This window comes from Dreissena polymorpha, chromosome 3 (assembly GCF_020536995.1).
Source record: "Dreissena polymorpha isolate Duluth1 chromosome 3, UMN_Dpol_1.0, whole genome shotgun sequence".
Taxonomy (NCBI): domain Eukaryota; kingdom Metazoa; phylum Mollusca; class Bivalvia; order Myida; family Dreissenidae; genus Dreissena; species Dreissena polymorpha.
The window spans coordinates 117,524,102-117,546,823 of NC_068357.1; the positions used below are offsets into that span (position 1 = coordinate 117,524,102).

A 22,722-nucleotide genomic window follows, 5' to 3' on the forward strand; every position below is an offset into this window, starting at 1 on the left:
AAACCATGCACTTTTTTGGCATTATAAGAAGGTACTTTAATGAAAGTATATAAGGCGTGACATGCTCGAGAAGTGGTTGTCAAAGCCTTCTAAATCATAAAAATCGTGAAGCTTCAGTGGGGGCTTCGCTCCCCCCCCCCCCCCTGGACCCCCTAAACGATAAACTTTTTTGGCTATATAAGGCGTAACATGCTCGAGAAGTGGTTGTAAAAGCCATCAAAATCACAAAATCGTGAAGCTTACGATAACGGCTTCGCTCTGTTCCCACAAGGGGGCCCTAGCGGCCCCATGGACCCCCAGCAAATCTTGCAATATCTCGCCCCCCCCCCCCCTCTAACCATAAATCCTTGAACCGCCCCTGTACTCTGTTCACTGGTAAACACATGTGTTCCACATAAGAGAGCGGACTATATAAAACAAGAGAAATAACACTCGAGACTAAGAAAATAATAGCTGTATGTTGTTTTTTTGTAAAAAAATCATTAAAGTAAATTAAACGATTTACATTGGTAATTAGGAACAAATATACAAAGCGTTGAAGATTATAGCTCATGATTTACACGTATTTGTCATAACAAAGTTATTCAATGCATGACAATTTATACATTAAGGAAGTTTGGAAATATAACTGATGTAAATGTATTTGTTGCGGAATAGAAGCTTCTTTTTGTGTTCAAAACATATTCTTAAAGATATGTTTCGTTTAACTGAACTGTAAATAAACAACAATTTCGACAAAATTGAAAGAATTCGACCACGATCAAACTTTATGAATAATCTCTGTATATTTTAAACTATGTTATTTTATATTGATAAACCATTAATTAAATTCTTTGAATGTATCTTACTTAATACACTAATGGCAGATAATAGTTGGTTATCTTCCCCTGCCAAATTCCAGGTAGCGCCACTTAACCCGGTCCATCAGCTTCCACTATATATTCTAAGATAAGCATTAACAAAGACTGGACGCGATAAACATGGAATCAAAGTTTGGATCATTAACACTGCCCGAATTAAGGGCAGAATTAAAAAAACGGGGTGCACGAACAGTTGGACGTAAAAATGAACTTGTTGAAAGGTACGTAAATTTTCCGTTACGCTGATATTCTTAGAAAAAACACACACATTTGAAAACCGAAAGTAGAATAACGCCGGGGCATATTCGTGTACGTTAATTTTCTTTAAAATGCACATAATGTATCCTGCATGCATTTCGGAACGATATTTCGTTTATAATTAATGAAATATAATAGAATCTATGCTCTCTGTTCTATATAAAAATGTTTTCTGTTTAATAAGGGACAGAAAATACTTGCGTTCCCTTTGTTTCATGTACATCGGCGATTGTACATAATGTAATGGGTGGGGTTATTTTACCGATGCTTTGCTCGCGCATCTTTTATTTTAATTAGTTTCAAAAGCTAAATGTGTTTTTTTTTCAGGCTTATATCATACGAAAGAAATCAGAACTTTGGTAAAATAGAGACTTTGGAACCGGAATATCACATGAAGTTACCAGATGCCACTACATACTCTGATGTAAACTCGGACTCTAAATTTCCCAAAACAGATCTCGGAAAGGTGCAATCGTATCTGGCCCCGCTTGATAAGAATCTGGATGAACATGTGCAGAGGTTGTATAATGAACAGTTTTTAAGGTACTTCCGGATGTCACGCAGAGAAACATGTGTTTTCATTAAATCAAGCTGTCGCGCAGAAATGAAGAAAGGTGTGTCCTACACAGTTGATATTGAGCTCGGCTTAGATGGGTCTATTACAGAGGCACAGTGTGAATGTGCTGCAGGAATGGGACCACAAGCTCACTGCAAACATGTTAACACGGTGCTATATGGTGCAGTTATGTTTTGCAAGAAAATGACAGTAAAGACGGAAGAATCGTGCACTCAAAAATTGCAGAGTTTTCACAAATGCAAAAAATTCATTGGAAGCCCCATAAAAGCAAATGCCTTAGATATGCCTGGAGCTGCCGAGTTGACAAACATTGACTTTGATCCCCGACCAGAAGAATTTAGAAATGCTGCCAACTATCAAGATCATTTTAGAAATGTTTGCTTAAACTTTCCAGGTATTTCGGAAATGCCAATATTTCAAACATTTGAACCTGCAAATACTAAGGCTGTAGCATTGGATCACGACTACTTGAAACTTACTCCAGAAGAAAATTTTCTTGAAAGAATTTTGGTAACGAAAATAAGCTCAGCCGTAGTCGTTGATATTGAGAAAAAAACATTAGGTCAAAGTACTAATAAATTGTGGATAGAGGAGCGATCCAAGCGAATTCCATCGTCAATGTTCGGAAAAATTTGTAAATCCACACAAAGGACCGACAAACATGAGCTCGCAAGGTCACTGATTGAAACCAGGGAAATTAAAGCGGCTCCATTGGAACATGGGAGGAAACATGAATCGGTCGCTGTAACGAAATTCATGGAAGACACCGGCAAGACTGTACATAGCTGTGGGTTAGTCGTCGCAGAACAGTACCCATTCCTAGCAGCGTCACCAGATGGAGTTATTGATAAAACTCATCTTGTTGAAGTTAAATGCCCTTATACAGCAAGAGACAAACCCATATCTCCTGTCACGGTTCCTTATTTAAACTGTGATGACAGTAGAAATTACTCCCTTGATATGAATCATAATTACTACTACCAAATTCAAGGACAACTTCTTTGTACTGGAGCACAAACATGCACTCTTATTATATGTACTGCAGAGAACTTAAAAGTTAAGGACATAAAGTACTTTGATATCCAAAGAAATGAACCTTTTATTTCACAAATGGTCAGTCAGTTGAAAGCTTTCTTCAACACCCATTTCAAGCCTGTTCTTGTTGAAAAGCATTTTTACAAGTCTTATTAACCCATTTATGCCTAGTGGACTCTCCCATCCTTCTAAATTGGATCAGTTTATTTTCAAAATTATGGATGTTAAGTATACTAGTATTTATTTCTATATTTAGAATATTTCTTACAGAAATACCTTCAAGTAAACATCGCAGACCCAGATGAGACGCCGCAGCATGTGGCGTCTCATTTGGGTCTACGCTGTTTGCCAAGGCCTTTTTTCTAGACGCTAGGCATAAATGGATTAAGTATTCAGATTGAAAACTCTTGCTTAAAAAAAGCACCAAGTCTGATTTATTCATTGTATCTTATTTACATTTCTATCAAAATAAATGTTCATGCAACAGTTCTAGTCAAGCAAATATACTTATTTTAACTAATTGTACAGCTTTGAAACACAAAGCGACACACAATATTTTGCGCGATAAACGAAGCGACACGCGATATTTACCACGATATATCGCCTTTTGGGCTACCTATACAAGGGCGATATTTCGTGGTACATTCTCGCGTGTCGCTTCGTGTATCGTGCAAAATATCATGTGTCGCTTCGTTTGTCGCACAAAATATTGTGTATCGCTTCATGTCATGATGTGTCCTGTGTCACCCTTGATGAAAGCAGGGCGAGATAAAGATAGCACTAGACCTATAATTTTAATAAAAAGAATTGAAACCAATATGATTGTTTGTTTCTGTTATAGAATTCAGCCCTCTGGCCTAACAAGTAATGCTGTATGTAATAGTAATAATATATACACATGGAGAAACACCTCAAAACCCAACATGTACACAATGTGTCAGTCACACTGTTGACTAAGATTTAAGCATGTTTTGGGATTATACATGTTTTGAAATTACACAACATAAAGCATATAAATGTTATATGAGATGATAACTTTGTTTCTGTGCCTGATAATGGACATGTTAATATTCTGTAAGTTTTCCCTAGTCCAATAATACGTTCAATATGAACCCTTTTGCTTGAAATTTTCCTGTCTTTTAACACGATCTTCCCAGACATTCTGTTTTGTTTTCGGAAAAAAGTCGGAATGTTCACCTGCACATTTGCTGTCGCAAACAGATCTTGGACATTAAAGCCTTTATCTGCCATCACACTGTCTTCCGGGTCACAGGCACTTACAATTTTACACCGTTCCACGATTTGTCTGTCACTGGTGGAACCTCCATACGCTTGGGATACATAGTTGACCAATCCCCCTGGTGTTGATCCAACAAGAATTTTGATGGTGTTTCTATTCTTGTATGTTGAATATGTCGACTGTTGTGCTCTCGGTGCTTTTGGCTTTTTTATTGGGCATTCAGTTCCATCTATTATTATCCTTGTCTTGGGAAATTTTATTTTGAAGTCAGTCGGCATAAAATACCGCACAAGCTCGCCACTTGGCCAAATGTTTACTTCCCTCCACTGTTTCGACATGAATATAATCCAAGTATAAACAATATTGGATACACTTGACTGGGACACAGAGAAGAAAGTTGATAGTTCAAAATCTGTTGAATATCTTCTTAACTTCATTAAAGTCATGAAAAGCTGATTTTGAATCGATATTCCTGACACTTGAAAATAAATGTAACGTAAATAGTATGCAGCTGGTCCAAGTGAGTTCAACACAAACATAAATTTGCTGAACGATTCCAACCCCGTATAAAAATGAATAAGTTCATTGTTTGAAGCAAATTTTTCAACTGAAAACATGGGCGTCTCAGTGGTTTGGGTCATAGCGTTTGTAAGCGATATCTGTTCTTCAAAGTAAGGAGTTGCTGTAAATAACTCCTGCTCTATCACTTCTTCCACACAATCAACTGGTTCGCTGAAAGTCCTCTCTAAGTTTTTTTTACAGGCAGTGTCATACTCCAATTTCCTACAATCTCTCCTTTTCATGCGCTCCACTCTGCTTTTAGCCGTCTCGGTTTCCATCTGGGTCCAAGGGAAAATACTTGGTACTGCTGTCAAAAGTAGCCTTCCATATCTAGGTTGTAGACCTGGAATTAGACAAAAATATAATGTCATGAATTTATATAAATATATAGTTGATATTCATTTATGAAAAACACTAAGTCTTGCTTGCTAATAATGACATAAATTGACATATTATGAGTTGCGTCAAATGAAAATGGTACTTCAATAAGGAAGTAGAAAGTAGCTGGTTAGGGGGAAAAATGGCATGGTCACTTTTCGCATGATGCAGCTTATAATATTTATAAAACGTGTATAAAGTCAAATAGGTATGCCAATGCAATATAGATTACCGGTTAATATGTGTGTCTACCAATCTTTTTATTTTAAACTGCCAAATAGTACACACGCTTATTGAGTGTTACGAGCAGGGTACCTTTTTCATTTAGGACAATCTTAACAAAAGTTGAAAGAGATAGAAAGCACCTTCTTCCTTGCTTGAAGAAACTTTTTTATCACGACCATGTTAGCCTACTCATGGTCATATCATATGCAAATAAAGTAGCCAAACCATAGATATCACTAGTATCAGCATTAATGAAAAATACAATATTTGTATACTGAAGTCTGCATATATTGAATGCATTTACAGCAATTTAGATTTCCTCCTAATCTACTCCTATAAATATGAGGTCTACTCCTAATCTTGTCCCCAAAAAAAATCAATGAACAATTACCCCACCTACTCACTGAATTACTGATTTTGATTTCCTACTTTCGTTTTCAATTCAAGGAATTTCGTTATTTTCAATGAATAAATATGCGCTTTTGTTCATTTATCAATAACTTTGACATACCAATAATAGTCTCCTTCACGTAATCACTTGGTTTGAAGTGTTTCTTGCAAACGACTGAAGACTTTGTTGGCGTCCACAATTTCGGTGTATTTTCATCAAGTCGCCGAACGGCCTGAACCCATGTAGCTTTCCTAATTGGATCACTTGGGTATTCGTGACCTCCCCGTTCATGACAGCCAGGTACAGAACAGCAAGTCGAAGGCATTTTAACGAGTTTTGATCGATTTTAGAACAAGGAAGTAAAATTTGCTTTTCAGCGGCACCGATAAAAATCGAATGTAATCCGAATGTAGGACCGGGACGGGTGGCGCCACCTACTCAGTAACGATAACTCGCTATGATAAACCATTATTTCATTTTTTGAAGCGTGATTTCTTTTTGCTTCGCCAATAAAAACGACGAACTACTTCATTTACATTATTTACATTTGATAACAAACAAAATCAACAGTTTAACATCCACGTTGAAGGAAGATGTATCTAGACGGGTGCTTGCTATAATTCCGTTTTGTTTTATGGAAACTTTAATTACATGTGTATCTGGTGTATCTGGGGAAAAGACTTTGAATAAACGTTTGTAGGAAATGTACGCTTAATACAAACATAAATATATTCGCGTATTTAGCGTAAGTAACCTTTTGGAAATATGATTGCTTTAATCAGATAGCCCGCGGATCTGGGCATATTGTAACCAACACAATTCATTTTGAAACAAATTAAATTTTGCAGAATACCTTTGGATAATTTCATCTAAACTAAAACCGAAGTAAACGTGTAATAATCTCCATGTTAACAACTCAGTCTCTTCCTGCTGCAAATTAAAAGGGGAGGATTTATGGGCCTAGACATAATTATACAACTTCTATACTAGCCATGTTTTAAATATATCAGAATTTAAAGGACGAATATAAACGTCTGTGAACAGTCTTTAATTAAAGCTTAATGAAATTTTAGTGTTAGTTTATTTGATTCAAACATGAAATACATACAACAATTTGTTGTGTGATTGCATCAAAGTAACTTCAGCAACATAAACTCACTCCTGAATTCCTCTGCACAACATTGTTTTAGTAGAATGGGAAACATTTTCGATGTTTACTACGGTAAGTATAATGCTACCTATAACGCATTGACGATACTGTCTATGTAATCAATGAATGAAAAGATGTCGCAAACTATGTATTGAATGCATGGAAAGATGTCGCAAACTATGTATTGAGTGCATGATAAGATGTCGCAAACTATGTATTGAATGCATGGAAAGATGTCGCAAACTATGTATTGAATGCATGGAACGATGTCGCAAACTATGTAATGAATGAATGAAAAGATGTCGCAAACTATGTTTTGAATGCATGGAAAGATGTCGCAAACTATGTATTGAATGCATGGAAAGATGTCGCAAACTATGTATTGAGTGCATGATAAGATGTCGCAAACTATGTATTGAATGCATGGAAAGATGTCGCAAACTATGTATTGAATGCATGGTAAGATGTCGCAAACTATGTATTGAATGCATGGTAAGATGTCGCAAACTATGTATTGAATGCATGATAAAATGTCGCAAACTGTCATGTCATCAATATAAAAGTTCGGAAAGTTCCAAGGAACCTTTATTTCCAGTATTTTGCACCTCGACCCGTAAAGAAAGATATCACGATGTAGGGAAAGCCCCGCTTTCGTTGGATTTAATGATTGATTTTACATGACATGGAAATCATTGCAATTGAGCCAACAAACATTTTGTAAATCGAACAGTATCGGAAAGCTTGGGTTAACAGTAAAACTAATATTGACAAATGTTTGGTACCTTTTAATTGTAGTCAATTAAATTATTATAGATAGATAGATTTATTTCAACATATTTTGCATATATTAACATGGCAGCATGTTTTATACACACAATAAATAATTAAAACAAAATGCATGTATAAACAAAGCCATGTCAATCAACATTATACGTTAAGGATTGCACAATAAATGGTTTGTAATTTAACCCTTATTTCCATTGTGGTCCTTTAGATATAGTAGTGTATGACGTAGGAGACAACGTTTTACATCACAGTATATAATAATATCATAGTATATAATAATGAAAGACATATGACATATTTAGGTTACACTAACTTTTACATAGATTATATTCTTATTATTCAATTAGCTCTTGATCAATATCAATTAGGTTGTTTTCATGTTGCACTATTTCGTAACAGTAATACTTTTTTCAAATATTATTTTAAGACACGTAGATTCCAATTCCCACAACAAAATCCCCCTACAAGAAGACAATTGGGCAAGCAGAAAATTGAGAAGAAACAAATAAGATATTGATTGTTCAGTTCTATTACTTTTTTGGAACAACGTGTCTCAGTTGTAACTGTTTATGCTATTCATATGTTTACCATTTTTATTTGAAAACCATGTCATTCTCAATGTCCGCGTATGTCATTGGCAATGTCCGCTTATGAAATTGTCAATGTCCTCGTATGTCATTGGCAATGCCCGCATATGTCATTGGCAATATCCGCTTATGTCATTGTCAATATCCGCTTTTGTCATTGTCAATGTCCGCTTATGTCATTGGCAATGTCCGCTTATGTCATTGTAAATGTCCGCTTATGTCATTTTTAATGTCCGTTTTGGTTAATTGATGTGAATCAATTTAATGAAAGAACTCAACCTAATTATGATTACTCTGCTGATACTGTAAAATCAATAAATATATTTTCTGGCTTCAATAACAACGGACGTTTTACTAGTTGAATCTGAATTAGAAATGGCATTGCGATGTTTGCAATAAGGGCTTAAATGTATACGAACGTTGACGAGTGACGTCACGCGCACCTGCTAAATGACCCGATTTTCTACTGGAGGGCAAAACGCGCATATACAGAAGGTCTATCTCAATATCTATCTCATAGCACTGCCTTGACAAAATCAACGTTTTTGTTGATAATCATGCATTATATCAAATATAATTTTATTTATTATGTCTGAAAAGACATAAGCATGCAAGGATCTTTATTTTTGAATAATATTGTTATTATTTGTTTTTACTTCAAACGAACTCGGGAGTGGAAATCCATTTAAGAGCAAGTACGGTATATGGTTACCACAACATTTCTCTACTTGCACTTCTTTGCGACCATTTGAAGTTAAAACAAGTCTCAGAAATTGTAATTCTTTCAGAATAAAATAGATTTAATGAACGAAAACAATTGAGGATAAAGACAAACAACAAATAGATAGATTTTATCTTAGCAACATATGCATGTAGTAACCTTTATATGTCTAAAAAAACTAACCTTGTTACACATTAAATAAATTTTATCGATTGATGTAATTGATTTATTTAATTGAGACACCAGTTTTGACACTCTGTGTTGCAGCATAGGTGTTACATTGCATCTTTGTTCATCACAAATCGATTATCTCGTTATGATCGGAGACCGTCCAGACAAAGACAACAGGGTGTCATAAACCAAGGCACATTGGGTCCATGCCATAAACCACATGTTGCAGACGATTGTCTGTTCATTAAACACAATTCATGATACCTCCATGACATCTCTTGGCATTTTGAGAAATCATTAAAGCCAAATTTTAAAGCAAAAAAGAAAAGTTGCTTCAACAAAATATTTCAACATTACAAAATGACGAAATCTGTCAAAAATGGATTAACAGGAACACGTGCATTATATTAGCCAGTTAATTGAATCATTATAATACAGTGTTCAATAAATATAATTTTAACATATTGTGCAGTATTACTGCTACGTAGTTAAGGGATCCGGCAAATGTAAACTTCGCTAGTACGTGTAAAGATTTTACGTTACTTCAGTGTACACAATACCATCATGAAAAGAAGCTATCACAATATGGTAAAGAATACTTGCGTTAAAGAAATGAAATTTATAATGTGTTAATAATAGAATGCTAGACTTTAAATTATCACTAATTATCACTAGCACGGACTCTATATGACAATATACGCTCCGTGTCACTAGTAAAGAGATTTCAATATACATGCAAAGACATTTCAATTTGCATAATATGCAGGGTTTTTTCCGCGTTTGTATGATAAAATTTATTAACATTGACATTCAATGTTAACGAAACGAAAATTTATTGATTGGAAAAGTATATACCGTTAACCATAACATTTAAAATTTTAATGTATTCCGTTTTTGGCTTTGTTTGATAATTGATTAAATGCACCTCTTACGAGCTGATGAAAAAAACAACCTATCCATACCACTAATAATTATTATCAAATTAATAAGTGTTTTATTATTGTTGCAATATCATTTATTAAAGTCTTACTATCAGAAACAATAAGGCAATTTCATTGTTTTGTTTTGTGGGATTGTCAGTATTTAGTATTCCCACCACGTTTACTCTGATGCTTATAACTACATTGTTTTTATGAAGAGGGATCGATATATATATGTGAATATACATTTATTGGTACTAAATATAATATATTAGCACTATTTTTTTAAGATATTCATTTTTATTTCGCATTTGTTATCAAAATATTGACGAAACAAAAGCCCTTTATACATGCTTTACGTTACTGTAACCAGTGTTTTTGCCCTCCAGTCAATGCGCATGCGCGGAAATATCGGAATGTAAACAATAACAATCAACGTTCGTATAGGGCGCCAATATGTCAAGCACCTATTTCATGCGGACACACAGTATTAAACGTTTAATTGTACATAGATGGCTCGCTGCGTATCATTTGCTGCGTATTATTTATATATTAAAATATATAACACATATATTAATTACCAACAAATGTATTTTAAATACTAATTCAGAATCACCAGCAGGCGAACAATTTTAATATGTGGTCCTTTATAAATAGCAACATAACCAAAAGCAAAACAGTTAAAGAGAAGACAAATTTTCCTAAATATGAAAAAAACGAGGATATACGCATGTGCGTAAGGCATTGTCGCCATAATTGGCTTTTCGTCAAAAAGATGCTACCTTAAAATGGAAAATACGTTAATATCGGAGAGTGTCGTCCATAATTAGCCTGTACGGACTGCACAGGCTAGTCTGATTCTACGCTTTACGAGCATGCATTTGGCCCAATTTTCACTCACACAAATGAATACAACTAGGGTAACCGGGGAAGAACAGATAATGCAAAACATTGATGGGGGATGGGCTAACAGGTCTTAACGGGCCCTAAAACCTATCAAAAAGCTTTTCAATAAGATTGAAAATATTAAAATATAAAGAATGTAAAACATGAAAATTAACAACAGAAATACAACCAATGGAAATGAATAAATCTTAGGTCACTGCCTTGAAACGGTTCATGCTAAAACACTTAAAAATGTATATGTTAACAATTATGTAAGTAATGAAGAACCTTCTTAAATCTGAAAGAAAATCTTAAGATCAACCTAAATTACAGAATATATAAGGAAATAACTTCTAGAAAATTAGTGGATGATTACGAATAATCTGTTCCTGTTATTGTTATGTTTTGGGATTAATTTTACCTGATTTCAACATAAACATATGGTTGAACATGAGGTATTTGGTGATAATAAAGCAATTTCCTGTATTTGCAACAGTGTTTAACCCATGTATGCCTAGCGTCTAGAAAAAGGGCATTGGCAAACAGCGTAGACACATATGAGACGCCGAATGATGCGGCGTCTCACCAGGGTCTGCGCTGTTTGCTTAAAGGAATTTATTAAAGAAATATCCTAAATATAGAAATAAGTATACTAGACATCCCTAATTTTGGAAATAAATTGATCCAATTTAGAAGGATGGGAGAGTCCACTAGGCATAAATGGGTTAAATAGATCTACAATGATCTTGTACATAGAAATGTGTTTCATTTCCTTATCCACTGAAAAACACTGCCCTTTTATGATCAATGACATAATAGTTTACCCAAGACAGCAATTTGCTCGCATTTGTTCAGATAACCAAACGAATTTACAATCGTAAAAAACTTCTTTGTCTATAGAATTTCCGGAACCTTGCAATAATATTATAAAGGTCAAATATGAATGCGATTTTCCAGTGTCAAAAAAGTACCCTTTTTTTATTTATTTAATTTGAATGGAAATTTATTTAAATTTAAATCTGAATAGTAAATGTTACGTTCTTTTCTTCAAACGTAGTGTCCATGACTCAAACTAACTAATTAGTATACTGTAGTCCAATGTCTACATATGTGTGTGTGTGTGTGTGTGTGTGTGTGTGTGTGTGTGTGTGTGTGTGTGTGTGTGTGTGTGTGTGCGTGCGTGCGTGCGCGTGCGCGTGCGCGTGCGCGTGCGCGTGCGCGTGCGCGTGCGTGTGCGCGTGCGTGTGCGTGTGCGTGTGTGTGTGTGTGTGTGTGTGTGGTGTGTGTGTGTGTGTGTGTGTTTAACAATTATAAGCTATTCCTTTTGGTTTCGTCCTTCTTCCAAATGAAACATATCAATACGATTGCAATCATGATTTGAGCCGCGAGTTTTTAAATCGCAAAAATTCAAATCGAAATAAGCTTAAGCTAATTCGGCCACAGGGTTTTTCACGGAAATATAGAATTTATGAGAGAATAAGGCGCACTGATACCGAAACGCACTGACTTTATATTTGAAACGACAACAATGCACGTTTTATGCCAATCTGGTGCGTAGCTTTCTAAAACTAAAGCAGTATCACTTATATCAAAGAGAACGATAACCGCCTGATAATATTTGAACCGCGTCATGAAAAATGGGTCTTTAACCATGTACGGCCAGCCTAGCTCAAAACCAGCCTGTGTATTCGCGCAGTCTGGTCAGCAGCCACCCAGTCCGGTAATGGAACCACAAAAACCTTGCGCAATTGCGCGCGTTGGTCTGAATCGAAGCTTGCCGTCTATTGCATCAGAACCATTTCTGTATGACGCATTTCAAATATGAGTGGACGGTTATCCGACTCATAGGATTACACGATTTCTAATTCAATAATTCGTGACATGACATCTAGAAATGAACCCATATGCAACCTAAATAAAAGAAAATTAATTAATAACATCAATTTTAACCAACCTATGTATTTTACGGTATTGTTATCACAATACTTTTCTGTTCTGCTTGTTTCACTATTATAAGTAAATGTGTATCATTCGTATTGCTAGCATTAATTGTTCACATATGCTACAAAAACATACATACGTTCACGACATTTCAAGATCTCCAATTGTAATTATTACGGTTGATAACCTTGCAACGTAAGTTAAAGTCTATGTCACAACCACAGTATCATCATATTTCACAAACGTATATCCTTTTATCCGTAAAGACAACGCGCATCATATCATATTGAACTGTTACCATGGTAAAAAAAACTATGATTCTGCCACATACAACTATTACATGGCACATCTACAAACATATTTCAGAGGAGTTAGTTTATTGCAGAGTTCTTTAAGAGCTAAATAATATACGCTAACACAGGCAATATCAAAAATTGGATTCGTACAATTAGTATTGACTTTGCAAATATTGAAAGGCAATATTATATTGCGGGAAATAGTTCAAATTAATTAATCGATTGCGGTACAATTGAATATTCTTAATTGAAAAATCAATTCATAATATGTAAACCAAATTCTTGTTGTACCAACTGGCCAATGTGCGTCTCATTTAAAATGATGTTGAATTTAATTACATCACAATTGTTTTAATGAAAGTTAATAAATCTGACAGGCGGAGGAATCTTGCGGCCCTGAACAGATGTTTTACGTTCAATAGTTCGCAATATTTGAGTTATTGTCTGCTCTGAAAATATTTTGGTCGCAGATACAATTGTCCAACTTTTCTTCGACGACTTGACGCATTTATTTAATACGGCCTATTGCGTATATTAATATGAGTGCATTTATTGGCGTCCGCTTACTCATGTTTGCACAGATGAACATGTGATTGTTATCAAGCTCATGCAGATGTACGCTCAGAGCATTTACTAGAATGTGAACAAGAGGGAAGTTAGTACAATTACCATACATTAGCAAGCTTTATAGGTACACACACACACAAACTCACGAAGAATCGCTTTCTGTTCATTTACGCATGTATGGAGGACATATAAAGTATTACTCGTTATGCATAAAAACACTCAAAATAAAAAATTACTTCGTTAAATAAAAATAAACGATACAAGTCAGTGTTCGTTATAACATAAGCCAAACTTTCAACGCTAGATAAGGTCTGGTAACATTGATTGAACGAGATATAAAATGCTTGTTTTTATTTTTTAGTGGGAAAATATATTCCATTTTATTTTCCCGCGACGATATGCGAACATTTACGAGCAAACAAGAATTTGGCTTCGTGCAGCGTCGAAAGCATGAGATAGTTCTAATGAATACTCATCATGTTATTAATTAGCGGAGCTCAAGTGAGGACGTCCTGCTCTAAGCGATTCAGCAAACAAAACCAGAATAGACAGCGTGCAAATATGATGGGGGCTATACATAATCGAATGGAACTGCGTAAATGAAAGAATGGGGTTTTCCCATGATTTTGACGTTACCAATCATGTGTAATAAAAACGCGCGGACCTGAAGGAAAGCACAGGCAAGGGCGCTAAAAATTATGCAAACTAATGCAAACAAAATGAATCTGATCTTGACCCGAGATCATCCTTCATACGAAACTAGATGATAAAGTGAAACGATTTTTAGATGCTGAAAAGTTAACGAATGTTTGTATTTTTTGGGTTTCACATTAATGTGAGCTGTTTTAGTGTCTTCCTATTGTAATTAACCTTCGTATGACACATTTTGTTGCTGGAAGTTTTTGGTTGTTAAAATAAAGTATATTTTAAACCAAATTCAAGTTAAGGCGGAAAGTGTCCTCCCCGATTAGCCTGTCTTGTCTTGGACAACACTTTACGCACACGCATGAAGCCCAGTTCCCAGAACGAGGGTCATTTTTTAGGAAGAAAAAAACAAACAAACTGATGGACATCGAATCTTAGAAATCTGATAAATCTTGTTTAGTGCGGTGATCATTATATATTCTGTGTGTTCCATATGCTCACCGCATGCATACAATACTCCAGTAGTGAAATCCCTTCTTAATATAAGACATCACCGGTTAAATACCGATAGCGTCATGAAGACGTATGGTACAATATAATCTTAATTTGTATTTGTTCGTATGATTTGACGTTACAAAATCAATATTTAAAATGAGTATCTGCGCTGCAGTCTACGTATAGGGTGCATTTTTTAACCAGGCCTGAATGGCTATGCATAACGCAGGAGTAGGTATGCATATTGGCGATAAAATAATGAAGCTAAAAGTAATTTATTGATTGTAGCTCAAAGTTATGTTGGTACTGATACGGTCGTGTCTATTTTGGATACAAAAGAAATTTTGACAACAGAAAAACCCGGATCCAACCTAACCCAAACCCTAACCCTTTACGCCAAACCTTAGTCGTATCCAATATTACCAAAAAAAACGGATCCATGCTACACTCTACGTACTAATACAGATTGAATTTAAATACCCCTTGTTTACGTTTTTGTTAACATTTGAACTAACACATGAACTTGAAGCTTGAATACAATCTATGCATATGACTGATAATGTTTCAAGGTTCCGTAGTGCAGGCAAGAGACTCAGTACGAAGATGTCAATGCAAGCATTCACATCAATAGATGCAAGTAGCCGCATGAAGCACATTTGACAAGTCGTCGAATGGCGCTGTGACAGTTTTATCGTTTTCTTCGACCAAAACATGTTCAATGCAGATACAAAATAACTAAACAATACGGAACATCTTACGGGGAATATCTGTCCAGGGCTCAACATTTCTTCGTTATCAAAAATTTATCATCAACAAATGCGTTACGATAAAGGCGCCGACAGTGTAACAGTGTTCACTGCGTTCATAAGCCGTTTATATAGAACATAAATTTACTAACGTTTGATGTAAAACATATGCATTTTTATAATATGCATACACGCCTGTTATTTTAAGTGTGATTACTATTTCTAAAAACGTCAAATTTCTAAAACGCAAGAGTTAGAATAAATGATTTGTCTCAACGTGATTTAAGAGCAAGTACTTGCCACTCATTGACCTTTATACATCCCAGTAGGGTGGGCGATGTCTCTTCTAATAATCAGAGTAATCACTATTACGGTCACAGTAGATTCATGTCACGAAGCCATTTCACGAATTATTCATTTACGAAACTGTTCTTCCTACGAGATGGATAACCGACCACTCAAATTTGATCCGCGTCATGTGAAACTGATACAAACAATCGCACAGAGTATAATATAAATGACCCTAAGAACAATCAGGAAGTATCGTTAAAAGATTGTTTACTAAATATGGTTCAACAACGTTTATATAACAGGTACTGGCTATGTTTCAAGATGCCAACCTTCAGACTCTCGTTAACGTCCATTTTTGTACTGATATTTTTAAAATAATCAATGTTGGTTAGAGTAGAATTATTTCTTTCAGAAACTATAAAAGTCTGTGCATTAAAGCCGATTAAACCGACGCTATTTATAATACAAGTTTTGCTATTTACCAATTCCGAAGCTCTCCTCAATATTGCGAGAGCATTTCAATAAGCCATAGGCTTTCGACGCAATCGAGCAAAAATAAATAGGTTTATAATAAATAAGAAATGTAAGTTCTGCCATAATGGACTTAACTTACCGGAATGTTTGAAATAAGAGTATAAATATACCGCGATTCCAAATGCGATACACCTATTCCATCGGGTTAGACAATATGTTGAATCAAACATCCAAAATAATATATCAAAGTCAAATATAACACATATTTTTTACATATTTTACTCTCTGCGTATCAATTATCGGTAGAGTAAATAAAAAGATTATAAGTGTAAAGTAAGTAAAACTTCAGCTAAATAAGCAGGAGAGTTAGAAATCTAATGACATCTTGTCTGATTTTGATAATTGACCTGGTAAGTTTAACAGAATGGCCGCCAGGCTAAGATTTGTCAGAACATTTATTATAATGATATCTCAGCCGAGTTAGAAACAGGATCATGGTAGGTCAAACATTTTGTCACTAGATCAAATTAAAGATAAACCTTGCCTTCACTCTAGAAGTATCAATTATAGTCATAAAACTCGGTTAGAAAACGTCTTTTAATGATATCTCAGCTTAGTTCACAAACGGTTGCGTTTCTTTGAAAAACATTGTCACCAGGGGGCGGGACAATTTTTGTTATTTGGTTATATTTAAACGATTAAGTCCAATCTTCATGATACATTACCATAACATTTGTTCTATTAATATATCTCTCGGGTTTGAAACTTTGCCATGTGATGTAAAAAAACTAGGTCACTAAGTGAATATAAAGAAATATCTTGAAAGCACTTAGAAGTCACATTCATAATCCAATCTTGATTAACCTTAATGATAACATTTATTTCAATGATATCTCCGCTCGAAAACAATTTCGATTTGTTGGCCGCCAGGCGACTTGGTGGCTTTCCACATAGGCTATCGTTAACTCGTGTTAATTATCTAGAATTTACAGTCCAGTCCTTTGTCGCAAATTGTGCTTAATTATGTATCGGCTTATTTCGACAATGGTAAAGGTCCTTTAAAAGAAAACCGCCAGACGGCGAGGCAGTTGTTTCATTTCAATGACAATCGTAAAATGATGTTGTTGTGGTGTCATTCACGAAGTCGAATTGTATTTCCATTCATGAAATTTGTTTCTTATAATATATCAACAATGTTTCAGTCTGAGTCATGTGAGGTAACACAATTAGGTCACTGAATCAAATTAAACAAAAGCTTATTAACGCTCAAGAAGTAACCTTGTATGTCTTTATAACACTTTGTCAAACAATTAACTGTGGTTTAATGATATATATATATACCAAGTTTTTATATACAAATGTACCTAGCTTGGAATTATTTATGTTTCATTAAATACTTTTATTATTCTTTACAGCATCTTCTTAAAACAGTTTAGTTCCTGTTCTTTTCAGGTGAGCGACTTATGACAAATGACTCTTGTCTTGTTTTTTTCAGTCCGTTTGTTCAAATGATGTGCAATATTTATCTTGTTGAATGGTATTTCGTGTAAAAGTATTCCAGTCAATCAATCATGGTGTGTGTATGATTTGTTTTTGTGTGCGTATTAAGATTATTTCTGTGTATGTGTAACCAGAAAGTTGTGAACATCGAAACACCTAACCATTCTTTGTTGTTTTTTAAACATGAACAATTTAAACATTTCACATTTTTTGTATTTAATGCAAACTGTAGGTTTTTAAAGGATGGAATACAGTTAACAATATTTATGAAAAATTAATGCCAGGAAAGAGTTAACAATCTATACTGGGGGACATATTGTTTTTGCCCTGTCTGTTTGTTTGTTTGTTTGTTTGTTTGCGTCAAACTTTAACATTTGCCATAACTTTTGCAATATTGAAGATAGCAACTTGATAGTTGGCATGCATGTGTATCTCATGGAGCTGCACATTGTGAGTGGTGAATAGTCAATGTCATCCTTCAATGTCAAAGGTCAATATATTTGGGGGGACATAGTGTTTCACAAACACATCTTGTTATTTTAAAAATAGCATATCTTTACAAATAAATTTTGGTGGTACAACCAGAGCTAATCTAAAATACGTCGTTCTGTCAGTAAGACCTGTGTCTGAATAATAATGCGGGCAATGTATTGTGTTCATATTTTGTGTTGTGACTGATATGTCTTTAGTATAAATATAACGCGTTTTATTGCAGCCGGAATAGATCTTTCATGCAACAGTTGCAAAACACATTTTGATTGACATATGTGACTTTGATGAACATAATACCATAGATATATATCTTGTCATTTTTATTCAGTGTTTAATCCATAAATAAACGAATACAGTATCTCACAGATGCTTAAGTGAATCTAGAGTACACTAATTTTCTGGATTCAAATTCAAATGCATAAAATTCTATGTATACTCAGTTTTTTTTCTTCTTAAACATTACGTCTTTTTTAGTTCCTTAAAATATCGTGAACGATATCTAGAGTAACGTTTGAAAAGGAAATATTTTAAAATGCAACCAACTATTGTACATATTTACCAGTAGGTAAATCACATATGCAATAAGCAGGTCAATTTTTTTTTTAAACATCATAATTTCTGGTGAGCTGTAAAATCAAAATGACATGTGAATATTTAAAAAAAATGGTGATAATTTTTTGACGTAATGTTTCAAAAAAGTGTGTTTTAATAAATGTATAAGATATTAACAACCCCGAATGAGTCCATCTGTTTTGCTGTGTGTAAACCTTTAGTAAGTTTCAAGTTATCCCCTACGTTCTTTGATAACTTGTGTTGATATCATTTTTACTATTCGAAATTCACATTGGTTTTAATTTAAATTAAAAAAACTCTATATTATGAAGCATATCTAAATATTAAGAACACAAATATAAATAATTGTAAAGTTCAACAATAACAATTTTTTTGCTGTACAGTTATTTGTAGAATAACATATCATTTTCTTAAAATGTACCACATGGGCAGCGGATGTATAAAACATTTCAAACCAATAAATAAATTTTAAGAACAGTAGTCAATAATTATAATTATACTGGTTTTATTATAAAAGATCATAAAAGAAAATATATATTAGACAAAGCATAACATATAATGGCTGTCATGGAAACGAAACACAAGCTTGTTTCAAATATTTATCGTGAGCTCAAGTAAAGTTCATCACATAGAATGCACCAATTGTACGCAGCTGTTGGAGCTTTCTTTTTGGACATGTTATTTCATAGGGCAAGACAAAACACATTAACTTGATGTCACATAGTTCGTAGAGAACAAAATAACATAAACATCCAGTTCTGTAATCATATTTATTTATTTATTTTGATTTAAATTCTGACACAAACACCTTCCAATGTCCGTACAATATTCTGAACTACAAGATACATGCGGCGGCCAAAACGGCCGAGCGCCGCCCCGTTACAAAACAAAGTGTGCGCATTCTATCCAGCTGTTTGCGTGATACTGTGTAGTTACCATAGTAAGAATACAGATATAAACAATGAAACTGTCGAATGCAACGTGTGCAAATTCTAATGGGCCGTGTGCAAAGTAATATGTCTAACAACTGAAACGTATATATGACATATGCAACGGACTCATAACGAATACATACGAAATTGATCGATGTTTTGACAAACAAACTAACAATGACTCGTGTCCGGTTCTCATTGACGTTTAATACCCGAAGCAATTAAATGTTTATCTAGGCGTGACTGCCTTTTGAAGATTGTATGAAATTTGGTTTAATGCGTTGATACAAATTTCGTTTATTATATTAATTCAATAATGCCCCAAATATTCGTTACGTTACACAACCTTCCCACTTAATTTGATTGTTTTATATTTAAATACACATAGGATGAAAAATATTTCGACGGAATAACGGAATAACATAATAACATAACATAATAACATAACATAACATAATAGCGGAATAACACTCACATTACTATTCAAACTGTATGTGAATTTCGATAATTAATTTTTTTTTAAGTATAATTAGTACGACAACCACATTTTTATTTTTCACGGTAGAAAACACTATTCAAAATTAATCGGTTTAATCCTTAAAAGCGCTTCGCCCGGAACGGTTTGGCTGGTTTTCTTATCTAAAGGTAACGTGATTCATCGGACATTCGAATTTTATTTTAATTATTTTTTCAAATCTGGTAAACAATACGGGATTTTTATATAGCTGTTTATATTTGTATATACTTTATGTCAGAGTGCCTCAGAAAGTGTTTTTTCTGTTTGTTTTTCTGGTGCATATTAAAACATTTATTTGAGAATAAATTGAATTTACAATATAGACCCTTTCAGTTATTGCCGGTTTTTAATTATCTCCCTTGTGTGTCGTCATGCGATGAATATCTAGTGTATTGATTGTAAACGAGAACAGATATCTTGTTTTAAAATGTTTTTTTTTTTCAACGATGTAAATGAACTTAACCTAATTATGCACGAAAAGGTTTGTACTTACATTATTGTTAATAATGTATTATTTTATAATGAAATTTTGATATTCGGTTTTAACTGCTGATAAAGCAGCGGTATAGTTCATCAGAGACCGTGATCGGAAGACTAAATACTGAAAATCCCACAAAACAAAACTAAATAAGACGTATTCTTTCTTATAGTAAGACATTTATAAATGATATTTCAAAAATAATGAAACATATTTTAATTTGATCACAATTATAAGTGGTGTGGATATTGTTGTTCAGCAGCGATCGAATGTGTAAGAGGTGCATTTAAAGCCTTTAAAAGCGAAATACATAACAATTGTTAAATTTTATCATTTTATTTTCCATTGATTGAATTTCCGTTTCGTTTCCATTGAGTGACAATATCAATAATTTTAAGCATACACATGGGAAAGTGGTGTGGATAGTGATGTTTTTCATCAGCGATCGAAAGTCCATTTCAATTATGAAACAAAGCCCTAACAGGCGGAATACAAATACAATTTATCTAATGCTGTGGTGATTTTCTTTTCCATTGAATGGATTTTCGTTTCCTTTACGTTGAATGACAATATTAATACATTTTAGCAAACATACGGACAAGAACTCTGCATATTATGCAAATTGAACTGTCTGCATGTATATTGAAATCTCTTTACTAGTGATAAGGAGTGATACAAATCTACCATTTTATTATTAATAAATCTATATATTTAATTAATTTAACGCAAGTATTGTCTAACCTTTTGTGATTGCTTGTTTTCATGATGGTGTTTCGTACACTGCATAACTTACTTTAAATTTATACACGTAATAGCGGAGTTTAAAGTTGCCGGTATCAGTTAAATACCTCAGTTGCGTAGCAGTAAATTGCACAATATTTTATATTTATTGTAGTTATTAAACATTGTATTTTTATTATTAAAGTGGCTAATATATATATATATATATATATATATATATATATATATATATATATATATATATATAATACACTGTATATATATACACTAGTTCCTGTAAATCCATTTCCGATAATGTCTTCATTTTTTTAAATGTTAAAATATTTCATTTAAGAAACTGTTCAGTATTTTTGCTTTAAAATTTTGCTAAGGCGGATGACATGGGGGTATCATAAATTGTGTTTTATTACTAGGCTGCAACATGTGGTTCATGCAGGGACCCAAGTATAGGTCCCTAGGTTTATGACAACTTGTTTCCTTTGTAATTGTCTGGACAGTATCCGATCATAACGAGATAATCGGGTTGTGATGAACAAAGGTGCAATAAAACACCGGGATAAAAATGCTGCAACAAAGAATGTCAACATTGGTGTGAACAATTAAATCAAACAATAACATTAATCAAGAGAATTAAATTTATGTGTAACAAGGTAAGTTTTTTTTTTCAGACAAATAAAGGTTCAAATCAGGTACTATATGTTGCGTGCATAAAATCGATCTATATTATTGATCATATTATTGATGTTTATGTCAATCTTTCGATTCTCTAGTTAAGTTTGTATACCGCACATAGCATTTCAAAAATGTGTCCCACACATAGCATTATTGCATTTTTATACACAGACTCCGAATCAGATGTATATGCGCAAACATACAATATATGTAGCTTCTCTATGAAGAATTACAATGTCCGCCCTATTTTTTAAACCTTCAACAATAGTATAATGAACGTTTTTGTTGATTGAATAACACATATACCACACATAGCATTTCACTTTGTGTGTTTTCAAACACGCGGTTGCACTTTTGGGAAAAAATACTTAATTAATTTTGCGCAAACTTAACACAGTTGTGTATTTTGACAATGACCGGGCTGTCGTCTTTGTTGTTGTTTTTTTTGAAAATGGTTTTGAATTTAATGAAGAAATTATCAGAAACGAACCTGAAGCGATGGTTTGTTGACATCCGATAGTCCCACACATAGCCGAAAAAGTCACGTGGTACAGGCACCATGACTATCTCTCTGGCGGATTTTGTATCATCTCATAACGTCACATCCAGCTAAGGGA

The 22,722-nt window shown here is 34.0% G+C and overlaps 2 protein-coding genes across 2 annotated transcripts; one reads left to right on the forward strand and one right to left on the reverse strand.

The window, feature by feature from the left end:
• Positions 1-894: 894 nt before the first annotated feature.
• Positions 895-3,591, forward strand: LOC127872536 (uncharacterized). Its single transcript, XM_052415862.1, has 3 exons — positions 895-1,081; positions 1,446-2,635; positions 3,572-3,591. Exons 1-3 carry the CDS (start codon positions 981-983, stop codon positions 3,589-3,591), a joined length of 1,311 nt encoding a protein of 436 aa, XP_052271822.1. The 5' UTR covers positions 895-980.
• On the reverse strand, positions 3,142-5,990 carry LOC127872537 (uncharacterized). The gene is made up of 2 exons (XM_052415863.1): positions 5,646-5,990; positions 3,142-4,874 (listed from the first exon to the last, which is right to left on the reverse strand). The coding sequence occupies exons 1-2, from the start codon at positions 5,848-5,850 to the stop codon at positions 3,691-3,693; spliced, it is 1,389 nt and encodes a 462-aa protein (XP_052271823.1). The 5' UTR covers positions 5,851-5,990; the 3' UTR covers positions 3,142-3,690.
• Positions 5,991-22,722: the final 16,732 nt, after the last annotated feature.